This window comes from Pomacea canaliculata, linkage group LG5 (genome assembly GCF_003073045.1).
Source record: "Pomacea canaliculata isolate SZHN2017 linkage group LG5, ASM307304v1, whole genome shotgun sequence".
In the NCBI taxonomy this organism is placed as follows: Eukaryota; Metazoa; Mollusca; class Gastropoda; order Architaenioglossa; family Ampullariidae; genus Pomacea; species Pomacea canaliculata.
In genome coordinates this window covers 7,759,079-7,772,264 of record NC_037594.1, presented here as the reverse complement: position 1 = coordinate 7,772,264, position 13,186 = coordinate 7,759,079, and the positions used below count along the sequence as shown (strand labels likewise).

At 41.2% G+C, this 13,186-nt stretch overlaps 1 protein-coding gene across 1 annotated transcript; it reads left to right on the top strand.

Annotated features, from left to right (window-relative positions):
- The first annotated feature begins 3,970 nt into the window (after window positions 1-3,970).
- Window positions 3,971-13,160, top strand: LOC112565093 (solute carrier family 23 member 1-like). The gene is given in 13 exon segments (XM_025240365.1): window positions 3,971-4,152; window positions 4,690-4,987; window positions 5,223-5,380; window positions 5,599-5,696; window positions 6,692-6,783; window positions 7,209-7,390; window positions 7,978-8,098; window positions 8,408-8,564; window positions 8,682-8,935; window positions 9,118-9,198; window positions 9,200-9,392; window positions 10,587-10,682; window positions 10,970-13,160. Coding segments are annotated over 13 exon segments (2,022 nt in total). The 5' UTR covers window positions 3,971-4,084; the 3' UTR covers window positions 11,194-13,160.
- Window positions 13,161-13,186: the final 26 nt, after the last annotated feature.

The window sequence follows — 13,186 nt, the reverse complement described above, 5'->3', positions numbered from 1 at the left end:
TTGTGTTAAATAAACCTTTGTATTATTCCCACGTGTGTGTCATTTTGATTATTGCTCGTCACATGTGATCGAGTGACTGTTGAATATGTTGGATGTGAGCGTGTTGGGAGTGAGTGCACACGCGACGATCCGTGTCACACCTGTTCACACCTGGCTGTTAAGGGTTTTACCCAGGTACTCAGGATCCCTACCTTTTCCCTCTCCCTAATGGTGCGAAATAACCTCAGTGTGGAAGCAATTTTCTACACCACCAACAACAAATGACTAATCTTGTTATAATTTGAACATCCTGTACTAGCTGACACGCTAGTCTCCCTTGAACAAGCAGTGCTCATGTCCTTCTTTCGATTATTTTGATGAAGTGAAGTCACAAATACACATAAGAAATGGTCGGTATAAACATTGATATTAGTTCCACAGATGCTGGCTAGGGGGGGGGGGGGGCGCGGACGTACCGGTGTTCGTCAGGGGGGGGGGCGTCACAAGTAAAAGGTTGAGAACCGCTGGTCTAACGCTTTTCAAAATGGTGCATCAGAACTTTTGACATTCAAGTGCTGTCGTATTCCTTTCTCCATGAGCTGGATCTTTCAAGAGTTGTGTACACTGATAAAGGGAGTGAGCCTAGAAAAGGTCTCTTCACTGAAGAATGGAGTTAGGTCACAATATAGGACAGGTGTGCTGTTGTAGGATGGATGTGTTTGTCTAGGTTTCTACCTACATCAAAGCAAGTGTGCTGCAGCGATCGGTCAGGGGGACCTTTGACCCTGACAGTTGCGGTAGTCCTGGTCGATGTGCACTCTTGAAAACAAACCATTAAGGAAAAAAACTAAAACATATTTAGATAAATATAGACTGGCTTTAAAGCTTAATAACTGCCTCAACCCACCTAAAGAACTATGGTGTAATAAAATTTTATTAGTAGCATCAATAGTGACAAGCCACCCAAACTCTAGTTTCGACTATGTAAGATAAGCAAAGGGTTGCATCTGGATAATCTAACCATTCCAAAAAAATAGCATAGACATTTCTATGAATAGATTTAAAAAAATTAAACACCCACAGTAAACAGGTATCAAATTATCTAACACCCAGGTTAAAATGTAGAAATTAAAAATACCAGAAAGTAAATAAACTAGAATAGAGCAACTCGAGCGACACAGTAACCAACACAGTACACCACCAGGGGGGAGTAGACAGACCTCCTGGACACCGATAACAGGTGACAAGAAATGAGGACACCAGTAAGTACACCAGCAATGCAGGGTTGGCAGGCCTCGTATATTTACAGCAGGAAAAGAGGACACAAACAGAGCTCACCACCATTGCTGACTTTGCAAACCTTCTGGACACCAACAGAGAACGTGGGCACAAGCAAGAGTAGACAACACCTCCAGCGCCACAAAACAGCGACCATCCCCCCATACACACACACATCTCCATTCCCTTCCCCCCCTATACCCACATTCCCCCCCCATCCCCATCCCCCACAATGCGAAATCAAATCGAGGTGGAAGCACTTTTCCATCCAAATTAAAAACGCAGCACACAGAAAGAAAGACAGAGATATACAGAGAAAAAAGAAAGTGCGGTAAAATCCAGATAAAATTTCTAGGGAATAATGGAAATATTTTTATGTCTGATGTATGTTTGTAGGAGGTGGGGGGGGGGTGATATGATTGTGCAATTGTATTCCTGGTTGTTGATATGCTTTATGGTTCTTAATTGCTTTCTTACAGAGTTCCTCGCTAATTGCCTTCTGGGGAAAATAAGGTCTACCTTATTTTATTGTATCTTATCTCATACATTTACACTACCCAGACATTAAGACAGACATGCAGACAGGCAGACTGAAGGTCTAAACGAGCAATCACAGGAAGCCTGGTCTTGTGAGGAAGATTTGTACAACTGGCTGCTTAGCCTGGATTACGAGCATGGAACAGTGATGTCTTGGACAAGCGATGAAGCTACCCATGATTCCTCAATAGTGCAACTGAATATTGCGACATAATATGTAAACAAAATGTATTTATTACGTTCATAATACGTACAAAAAGAGTGATACCAAATACAAAAATGGCAGCATGATAAAACTACTTTATTTAAAACTTCACCAATCCTGAAATCGTTACTCACCTTAAAAGAAGAATAACAATCTGTTGTAATATCTCGGAGAGAGAAATAACTCCAGCATATCTGATAGGTTAGTTCCCTTTGTGCAGTACATGGGATACATGCACCCACCTGTCCATACACTGTCGAGCTGAACTCCATCCAATGCGACATCATCAGCCCCACCAGCAGCAAGACACCGATGAAGCCACATTCTGGTGGAGCTGAGGTCGTCGTACTGCAGAGGACGATGCCGATAAAAAAAAAAATGATAAAGTTGATCTGGCAGCAGCCGAGGACAGAGCAGGGGATTGGGACGAAGACGGCGCTGAGCTCGTTGAAGATGGAGAAGACGAAAAACATGACGGTTTGGAACATCTGGAGATTGGCTACTTGCGGCACGTGACCAACCATAGGACCAACCCCGCGCGCGAGCGTGTGTTGAAGAGCCAGACACAGAAATACCTTGCTGGACTCTATTATTCTTGTTATTTGGTTCCTCTTCGTCTTCTTTGTATTTGATTTTTATTCTTCGTTAGTACTGTTGTTTATTCTTTTATAGTTCATATGTTGTTTTTTTGTTTGTTTGTTTGTTTGTCTGTTTGTTTTCCTGCCCCATGCTGTTTATGTTTCGTTCTTGGTCTTACGCGATAAGAGCATTTCCTTAGGAGTGTGAGTAAGCGCTTTACAAATTAGCATTTAGCAATTATGATTATTGTTACTGTTATTATATTAGTGTTTTTTTTTTAATTTTTGGTTGTATTTATTTAGTAGGCTGTCACACTTCGATTTGTTTTGTTTCTGTTACCTGCTATCTAAAATTATTACTTCGATCAGAGCAGGTAATTGTGAAAGTGACTCAGGATGTTTATTTAATTCAAATCACTCTTAATCCATGTCAGTGAAGCTGAAATCGTGTAGTTTGCATAAAACTCACAGTGGATGATGAATGCTGGAAACTAAGCATCTCAAGTCCGCTCGACCCCCTTCTCGGACTTGCCACGGCACTAAGAAAACTACTAAATGCTGACTGGATGTTTCCATTGGACACCGATCTTAGCGAATGACCCCCATTACCAGGATGTGGTTAGGTTAATTAGAGGTCACTATGTATACCAACGAAGTTACAGGTATCAATGCTTTATCTTTGTCGACCGCCAAAAGCTTATGGGAATCTTGAACCCGGTTCTCATTATGAGCTTAGCTGAGTCACAGAGCCCAACATTAGAGGCCCAAGTTTTAATTGTTTTAAGAATGTTTGTTAGTTAATGCATGTCGCTTTAAAAAAATAAAATGCAAGAGAACTGATCTCGCACTTTTATTACTTAAAATCTTCAGCAACTTCAAAAAGGTTTACGCATCTTCCTATAAATGAAAGAACTAAAATATTTTATCTGACTGTGTCGTGAATCCTCGTAAAAGTGAATGTAGTGAATTTATTTCTTGCCTCAGTTGCATTGTTGCATTTTTTTCACATCCCCCTCACACACTCTCCTCCCAAAATGTCATTCATTTTCATTCATAATGTTGTCACCTTCACGGCGGTGAAAACGTTTCAAATGTGCCACAGTTCTCGGAGACGGGCACAGGTAGGTACAGGAGGAGGAGGAGGGGCAATGGAGTCTCCTGTAAAATACACGCAGTTATTCTCGGAGACCTCCCTGATGTTTTCTAGTAGTACAAAGCATATCATCGTAACCCCTCAACATCCTGTTTTCATGTCCTCGCATAATATTTTCTCTAGGTCATAAAACTCGCCGCAATGGACTTGAAGCCTCAAACAGTCCAACATCTTTGTTTGCAATATGTCTAAAATAGTGTATGAACTTTGTTCCACCTGCTGCCTAATTAAAGGCGACCCACATGCTCAGAGGCTTTCACATCTCGTCTCGCATCTACGTTATCTTATTTCATTACAAATGATCTTCTGTTGGTCGGTTTGGTCAGTTGTTCTCCGTTTCTCCTCTGACGCACAATGTCTCGGACTCAAGACCAAGCGACTGCGCATTATGAGAGAAAAAAGACAAAAAATCAGAGAAAACGGTGAGAAGCATACGTGTGTTTATTTATGTATGTATTTTTATTACTTGTTTGAGTGTGTTGTTTTGTTTGGTTTTATTTTGTTTCTTTGGCTGTGGGTTTTAGTTTATTTTTGATAATTTTATTTCATTTTGTTTATTGTGGGGTTTTTTTGGTTTTGGTTTTGTTTTTGCTTTTTTGGGGTTTGTTTGTTTGTTTTGTTTTGCTTTTGTTTGTGTTTGTTTTTTGTGTTTGATTTTGTTTTGTTTTTTGCTCAAAGGAAATGAAACATAAGTTGTGTGGACCATGTAGGCATTTCGTAACCAAGTCAATGTCCTCGATCTAAGCACAACAGCTTACTTTATGCATTTATTACAGGAAGACTATATCCTGCAGTTTTACAGTCGCATTTTCTCTTAATCTTCTTCGTAAATAAATCATTGTCATTGTCTCTGTCTTTCAGATTAATAGTAATGAGACAAATATCTAGAACAGGGTATTGTTTTAAAGAATGCCATGCAAAATGTCATAAATACTGTGTAACGGTGTGGGCGTTTGCAGAAGCTTTATTGGCAGTTCGAGGGAAGATAATAGCTCAGAAGAGAAACATCAGCTGAAGAGTTTCGATGACAATGAGGATGAAAACGAAGAGGAAAGACGAGACATCCAGCTTCCATCCAGACACAAGACGGCGGAGGACGACAAGGAGAGAACGGCTGCTGTAAGATTGCAACAAACAGGGGGCGCAGTTTTTAAACAAGATGAAAAAATCGAAATAGAGGCTGAGAAGACGCAGAGACTTATCTACCGAATAACAGAAGCACCGCCTCCTCATCTCACCCTCTTCTTCGCCCTGCAGGTACGGCCTGCCTTCCCCAACCCGTGTGTCCACTGTACCCATTCTACAGGCTTTGGCCTCCTGTGGCCTTTCATAAAATATTTTATTCTGTCGTCTGACACAATGTTGAAAATTAAAAACTTATCCGACAGCAAACATTGGTTTGTTTACTTGTATTGTTTTTGGTGTTTAGTTAATGTGATGCATGCTGTAGGATGTATGCTGTATAATGTCTTCTCCATGTTGTATGCTGCAGCAAAGCCTTCTGGCAGTTTCGACTTCGTTGACCGTGTCCCTGCTGGTGTCAGAGTTCATCTGTGCCCGCGACAACAACGATGTCAAGACACGCGTCACTAGCGCCACCTTCCTGATGGCAGGACTTTCCACCTTCACCATGAGCACCTTTGGGGTCAGGTGTGTCTAGCTGTATTCCTTGACAGTTGGTGAGACATCAAACTCACTGAGAAATGGTGCAAAATTGCAGTCAATTACTTTCGTCGCAGTATGCATCATTAAAAAAAATCCAGTTAATTGAACAGTAGTGCCTTTCCGTCAGACTTAAATAATAATAAAATTAGTTTCAAAGAGGTTTATAGTTTTCAATCAACAGATCATTGGCTGTTCTTTTGAAGGTTGCCGATATTCCAAGGACCAGCCGTGACCTACGCCGTGCCATTGTTTGCTCTGGCCAACCTACCTGAGTGGCAGTGTCCTTCGCAAAAGGATTTAGGTCAGTGTGAAAAACACAAATTGTTTTCCGTTTTCCTTACACTACCTTCACTTCAAGCCCTTCTTCCCTCGGTTGCTTTTCAGATCTTTTCTTGGTAGTTGTTGTGGTGGGTTTCTTCTTGTGTAAAAAGACAATTTAAAAGAACTGCATAACTTTATGAAGACCTAATAGTCACTTCTGACAATAACTCTCTAAGAAATAAATTCATACTTATTTTTGTCTATTTTACATAAGGCAGGAGCATTCCTCTCTAAGCGATTAAAAGACAGGTCACCATACGTCGTGAGACTTCACCGGATGGCTTTTAAAGGAATTTGAATTTAAATTAAATATATTATACTTAATATTTATTTTAAAATTATATTAAAGTTAATCACAGTAGTAATGTAAATTTTGAGGGATAAGCAAAAGGTGTCCAGTAGGGAAAGGCAGCACACACAAGAGTACATGATGGCAAAGATACATTTGCTTCTCGTGGGCTATCCGTGGCCCAACTGCCTGCATTGCACGACTTAGAGGACAGTCAGGAATTAATTGTACACATTGCAAAAGCGTAACGAAACTTCAGCTTGAAAAATACACCAAGCTAATTTTCAGTTGATAATTCTGTATGGCTTGCGAATGATTTTATAAATATTCAAATGGCCATTGGCAGAGAAAATGTTCCTCGACCTTGTTTAAAGTATAAGATAAAGACCTATACACTGAGGTCTTTCTCCTGCCATGCCCCATCAACATGCAACGGATCACCCATCAGCCTTCGTCACTGATTCTCTTACCATTAAAAGTCGAAACTTAATATGCATTTTTTTCACAACGATGACTTCAGGGCGACCCTGTCCTGACCCTGAGCGTGCAGAACGTGTGTCTGTTGTATGAGTGTGAACGTGTCTGTCATATGCCAATATATGTGCATGGTTTGTATGATTTAGTCTACATAACGTATATATAACTGGCTGTTTGATGGTTATGTGGGTGGAATTATTTGTTTCCAGAACTCTACTACAGAAACTCATCGACTAACTTCACTGACCTGGACGGAGATTATCCTGTTCCCCAAGAATGGATTGATCATAAGATTCAGCTAGTGAGTGTCAGTAGTGACTAGCATTATATTGTGAGTAATGAAACAGGGTGATATTTTGCAGCCAGCTTCATTTGTCTCCTTTCCAGAATCCTAATTTTTTATCTTGACATTTACCAAGGACCCACACAGGAAAGACTTACATTGGTGATTGCAGATGTAATAACCAAAACTGATTATACAACTTGAATTTGTTGTGATTTCATGTGGCCATGTTTCACTATGAAATCTTTCTTTCTCTCCAGCTTTAAGTCATGTCCAGCTTACCTTTTAAATGAAAATAATTATTCGTCTTCCTTTTTCCTCGAAAATTATCAGTTAGAAAACAATGAGATCTTCGTTGTTTAGATGGTCCAATCAGTTCTTGACTATCAACTGCATTTGACCACGTGGGGTCAGTCGTCTGAAGGACTCTTCCTTTGTTTCAGCTGTCTGGAAGCTTGATGGCAGCAGGCGCCTTTCACTTCCTGGCCGGCATCACTGGGATGGTCGGCTTCATCATGCGCTTCGTCGGTCCCATCACCATCGTGCCTTCTATTACCCTCATAGGCCTTCTCGTCTACAAGGTCGCCCTCCGATTCGCTCAGACCCAGTGGGGGGTCGCTGCTCTGTAAGAAGCCACCTCTACATCCTGTAAAGCCTCAATAACATGACTTCCGCCATTCGCATTCGAACCGATGGCAATATAAGCTAGATTAATATTGTCGACTCGAAATCTACATGGCACCTCTCCCCTGTTGACCTAGATGTCGAATGGGTTCATGACCCCTTAAGAGGGTAGGGAAAGATAAAGGCAGATACTTGTATTTCACTCTCCAGGGGGATAAAGGTTACGAAACTACCTTGCCTTTTTTTTCACAGTCAGGGAGTGATTTTGAGGTTGAACATCCAACCAACCCGACAGACTTTGCCGTAAATGTAAATTTAATCCAGAAAAGGTGCTGGCGTCGGAACACAAATGTGTTAACATCAGGAGAAACATGACAAAATGCGATAAAAGATAAGCGCTGTGATATATTATTACTTAAGCTGACATAGACCTCTAGGGTGGGTTTCTTAATCGTTTAATTTCTCTATTAATAAGGGTGTGCTTAAAATGCAGAAGTGTGAAAATGTGATTTAATACACATGTTATAATAATACGCATGCGCTGAAGTGCGACTGTGACACCGTGATGTCATTTGTGGTTATTTTTAGGACCTCCATGAGTGCCATAGTCTTCGCCTTCTACTTTAGCAGACGATCGACTCCAATCCCAGCCTGGAACCGACGGCGAGGATTCCACATCATGTGGTATCCACTTCATCAAGTCTTTGCAGTGAGCTGCATGCTGTTTACATCACGGATGAATGGATAGGAATGCTTTGAATGGACGGGGAATATGTATGAATGAGTGTGTCTTAACTTGTGAGGAATGGACGATTTCGGAGAATTGTTCATGCATTTCCAAAGACTTCATATATAATATATTATCTTTTGCATTTCCTTTCAAGCCTCATCCTGGTCCCCGCTCGCAGCGCCAAAGCTGTGGGTTACATCTGTTTGATGAACTGTGCCCACTAGAGTTTCAGGTGTGGTTCCGGCATAGTTCATGATGGTTCTACAAGCATGCTCTGCATTCCCACAGATTCTCATCGCCATCATCATCGGCTGGTGTGTCAGCGCCATCTTGACGTACTCTGACGTGTTGTCGACTGACAAGAACAACGTCGAGTCCTACTGCCGCACCGACACGAGGGTGAACCTCATCACGGAAGCCAAGTGGATCTCCTTCCCCTACCCAGGTAAAGTGATGTCAGTCTGGCTCTTGTTTTTTGTTTTTTTTGTTGTTTTTTTTTCGGCTTTGCTTTTTTCCATCTTTCCACCTTTCTTTCCTCATCACTTTCTTTATTTTTTAACAGGGCAGTTTGGGATGCCATCGTTCCACATCGGTGTCTTCGTCAGCTTCATCATCGCCACCATCTTGTCCATCCTTGACTCCCTCGGTGACTACAGCGCATGCGCAAGAGCGTGCTACGTCCCGCAGCCCCCGGCGTACGCCTTCAACCGGGGCATCGCCGTGGAGGGGTTGATGACTGTGCTGAGCGGGGCCACTGGAGCGTGTCACGCGACTGTGTCCTTTGGGGGCAACATCGGTGCCATCGGGCTCACTAAGGTCAGACGGTCACGCAAAGGTTATTGATGGGGCAAGGTTTGAACGTGTGCTGCTAACTTATTTGATCTTCAAGACCGGACACACATCGTCAAATGTGTCATTTTGGTATACTAGATGCATGTAAAAAAAAAAATAGTGTCAAGATCAGATCAGACATTGACATCAGATTCTTTCTCCTGCAGGTGGCGTCGAGGAGAGTGTTCCAGGTGGTGGGAGTGATGTACATCGTCTTCGCGGTTATCAACAAGCTGGGCGCTGTCTTCATTAACCATTCCTCACTGCGTGTTGGGCGGCATTCAAATCATCACTTCCGGCATCTTCATCGGTGTCGTCTTGTCCAACCTGCAGTACGTTGACCTGCGCTCCACAAGGAACACAGCCATCATCGGTATCTCGCTGCTCGTGGGCCTTATGCTACCCTACTGGGTGGAGAAGAACCCCACGGCCATCAAAACAGGTATCATCACCATCATCATCATCGTGCTAAATAGCAGTTTTTCAGAACCACGAGAAATGCAGACTGTCAGGGTCCAAATAATCCGAACTGTCGCCCATTCTCTCTCTCTCTCTCTGCCGTTGACTACGGGCGATGTTGTGAATGGTGTACCAACGTGACGTAATACACTGTTGTGGCGCTCGTTGATCACAGGTGCGAATCGTAGAGGATAATTAATTCACGGATGATTTTTGAAGGCTGAAATTTACAGGTTAGGTTTTTATCGCCTATATCTACTGATATCTGACACACACAAAAAAGGGGAGGAGTGTAGGATGGATTCCGTTTCACCTACAGAAATTTTTTAGCCCTTTGAAGTTTGTCAAGCGTGCGATCAGGATGTACAGAGAGCCGCGCTAATTCAGTCAGGACAACAGAAAAGCAGACATGCGCTGTTTGGTGATAGAAACTAGAAGGAAGGGTTGGATGTGACTGATCCTGCGAAGCTCAAGAAAGATAGACTTACAAACTGCATTGGTGTGAGATTCAAGAGACAATGATAGCACCGAGATTCCTGAAGATACGAGAAAGAAGAGGTGTTCACCTTGGAGTAAGTACAACTAGTAGAGCTGGGTACATGTTTATCTACAGAAGCTACCAGAAGGACCTCAGTTTTGTCGTCATTCATTTTCAGTTTGTTGATGGGACTCCAAGCTTCCACAGAATCTACTGTGTTAGTATAGTGTTGGAGCTGGAAAGTGAGGTCAGACCTTAGCAGTTCTTCATCATCATCTTATGGTGATACTGCAGGCCCAAGGGGCGAATGGCGGGACCAAGTGATTAGATGCATCCAGTGAATAAAAGTCCCAAGAACATGCCTTCACCCATTAGTCCACCTTCATCTGCTTTCGCGTTTTTATTCATGGCGGAGAACTCTGGATTCACTGATTTTTCTTTTTTCTACTTGTCTAATGTTTCTTAATATATTCTTGGAGTCAGTGTTATTGCCTTTTTATATGACAATCAAGCTGCTCTGCTGTATATTTCGCAGTGAGCGCACTCACATTCAAAAAGACTGATGCCGTGCAGCGCGAGTTTTTCTCCTTCTTTTTATATGTTTTTATTACTATTCGTCCTTGGTTAAGGAAGAGCTTTCCAACAGACTAAATGCGTGTTCAAGTAGATATTAACAAAATAAATTTCATGAAATTTCAGGCAACAGCGATGCAGACAGGCTCATTGGCATCATGCTGACTAACCCTGTCTTCGTGGGAGGATGTCTGGCTTGTTTCTTTGACAACACTATTCCAGGTTAGCCAAAGAGAGTAGTTGGCATTTAAAGACAGAAATGTAGAAGTCCCAAGGAATAAAAGTGTTCAGACAGGTTTTTATTTAAAGGCATGATGCAATTATCCAAAGATTTATTTGCTTTTGGTGGAAATGATCACATGAACACTACCACTACATTTTAAACCCAGTGTGCCCCGTTCTCACACAGCCCAGACTTGGTGGGTTGACCAAACAAATGCTGACAGAGACCCCTTGTATCATAAAATGTGCCTTTCCCCATAATCTGCTTTTACTGTCACTGTGTGCAGGCACACTAGAACAACGAGGGCTGGCAAAGAAGAAAGAAGGTGCGACATCAGAAAAGAAAGCCGCCGGGGCTGCTGAGAGTGAGTTTGAGAATGGCCTCGAGGTGTACACCATGCCTTGGCTGCCTGCCTACATCCAGGAATCTTCCCTGGCCAAGTATCTGAGGATCTTCCCCGGCAAGGAGCCGGTTCAGTCCATGGCACACGGGCCGGTGATGACCATGTGATCAAAATGATGTTCAGAAATATCGGCTGCTCACAATGTTTTTGAAGTCAATTTAGCGCATGCGTATTTCTTGTTTCGGGGTGCAGCACGTTTTGTTTGTTGAGCTTTCTTCAACAATCATAAAGCAATGCAACAGTTTCAGAGCTATCTGTACAAATGACATCACATTAAAAACAATAATAATAATTATGTCCAGAACTGGGAAGTGAGCTAACAGCCAGTGCAGGTGTCTAAGGTGCAACATCTGAACCTACATCACCTTAGTGCAAACGGCAAGGAGTATTAGTTGTGGATGAGGATTAAAAAAAATTGTATCACTAGCCTGGAACGCTTCTACTTTTTAGTATTAGGCTGGAGAGTAAAGGACCTTCCTCGACAAATAAATCTTGTTAAATGTGTTATGTTTAGCCACACTTACATGACTTAAAAATGTATTACGAAACATTTGTCTCGAGAAAGCCTTTAAAAACCTTGAACACCTATAGTCCTCTATGGGGCGCCAACTTAAGAACTGCATTTTTAGACAAAGGACCCATTGTCAAAACAACAATCAAAAGTTTCCAAAGTCACCGACCAATAAATAAATGTATTCGTGTGACAAAATACAGCTGGGTGATGCTTGAAGTTAGGGATAGGATTTTCTAACAAATTTCGTTTGCAAAATTGCTGTATCATGCTTAATGTATGCACCTCCGGCACAGCAAGGGGGTCTAAATTAGTTATAAATATTTTAGACTGTTAATAGTTCTAGGGATCAATCAGGGCTACTTCATCTATTGGCTCTTATTCAGGGTCGTTGTACACGGAAATGTATTATCGCCTTTGTTCATATGCACGTTTCACCGATTTGCCTTCAAATATGTTATCATATACACAGCAAAACCCGACATGAGATTTGGCCACAAATTTCATGAATAAAGAAAGGAAGTCATTTTGCATTAACATAAATCTTTTCACATTTATCAATATCTCAGCTTCCTTTTAAAGACAATTTTATGAGTCCATGAAATCTGAGGATAATAGTCCACGAAACATGGTCCTTTTGTTGTCAGCAGTTTCTACGTCTGATTACTTACCGAACAGCAAAGCACAGAAACTTGGCAAATTCTGGTCTTCTGTCAGATATTTTTTTCTAAAGTTACAAGCTGTCCTATAGAATGTTATATAAGTAATGTGTATCTTATCCATTTGTGAGCCAGAGGTGGTCTTTGACATTTCGTTCTGAATTTTTATTTAAAGAGGTTGATTTATTAGTTTGGAGGAGGAGAAGGAAGTTAAATGTTGACAAATGTCTTCATTCAATGAGTTAGGCTGAGAGTGTTGCATAACCAAACGCCACAGGTGTCAAAAGAAAAAAAACTGTTTTCGTTTCCCGCGAAAGGTTTTAGTTATTCGTCATACTACAGTTAAAAGATGTAAAGGTGTGCAGACTTCGTTTTTTTAACTGCTGTGACAATTTTTCTAGATTACAAAACACTGTAAATGGCAAAGAGACGATGAAAGACAGCCAGACTATTATGAAAAAGAAAAACTGTGATTTTATCAAATAGTAACTGACGACAGTTATAAAACATATAATATAAACGAAATTCTGGCTGACCCGAGAACTGTAAAGCTAAGTGCTTTTAAGGCCCCAACATGGCTAAGCAGCCTTTCTTTAAATTGTATACTCTATTTAGTGAATAGTTGTTGCTCCGAATGAATGACTAGTGCATGAAAAGAAAAGGAAAAAAATTACTGGTAGCGTTAATTTATGTATTAATGTAGTGGAATATTGGAGAATGGATAGATGTAGTTTTAAAGTTCACGTGTACGCAGTTGGTCAAATCAATACCTCAAAGATGAACTAGATTATATGTATACTAATTTAAATGATTTGTTAAATTATTATAGTTTGAAGTTCTAAACTGTTGTAAAATATTAATAAAATATTGAAAATAAAAATGAAAGCCTATGACATGTTGTCTACTTGGCAGGTCTCCGCATTTTCTTTA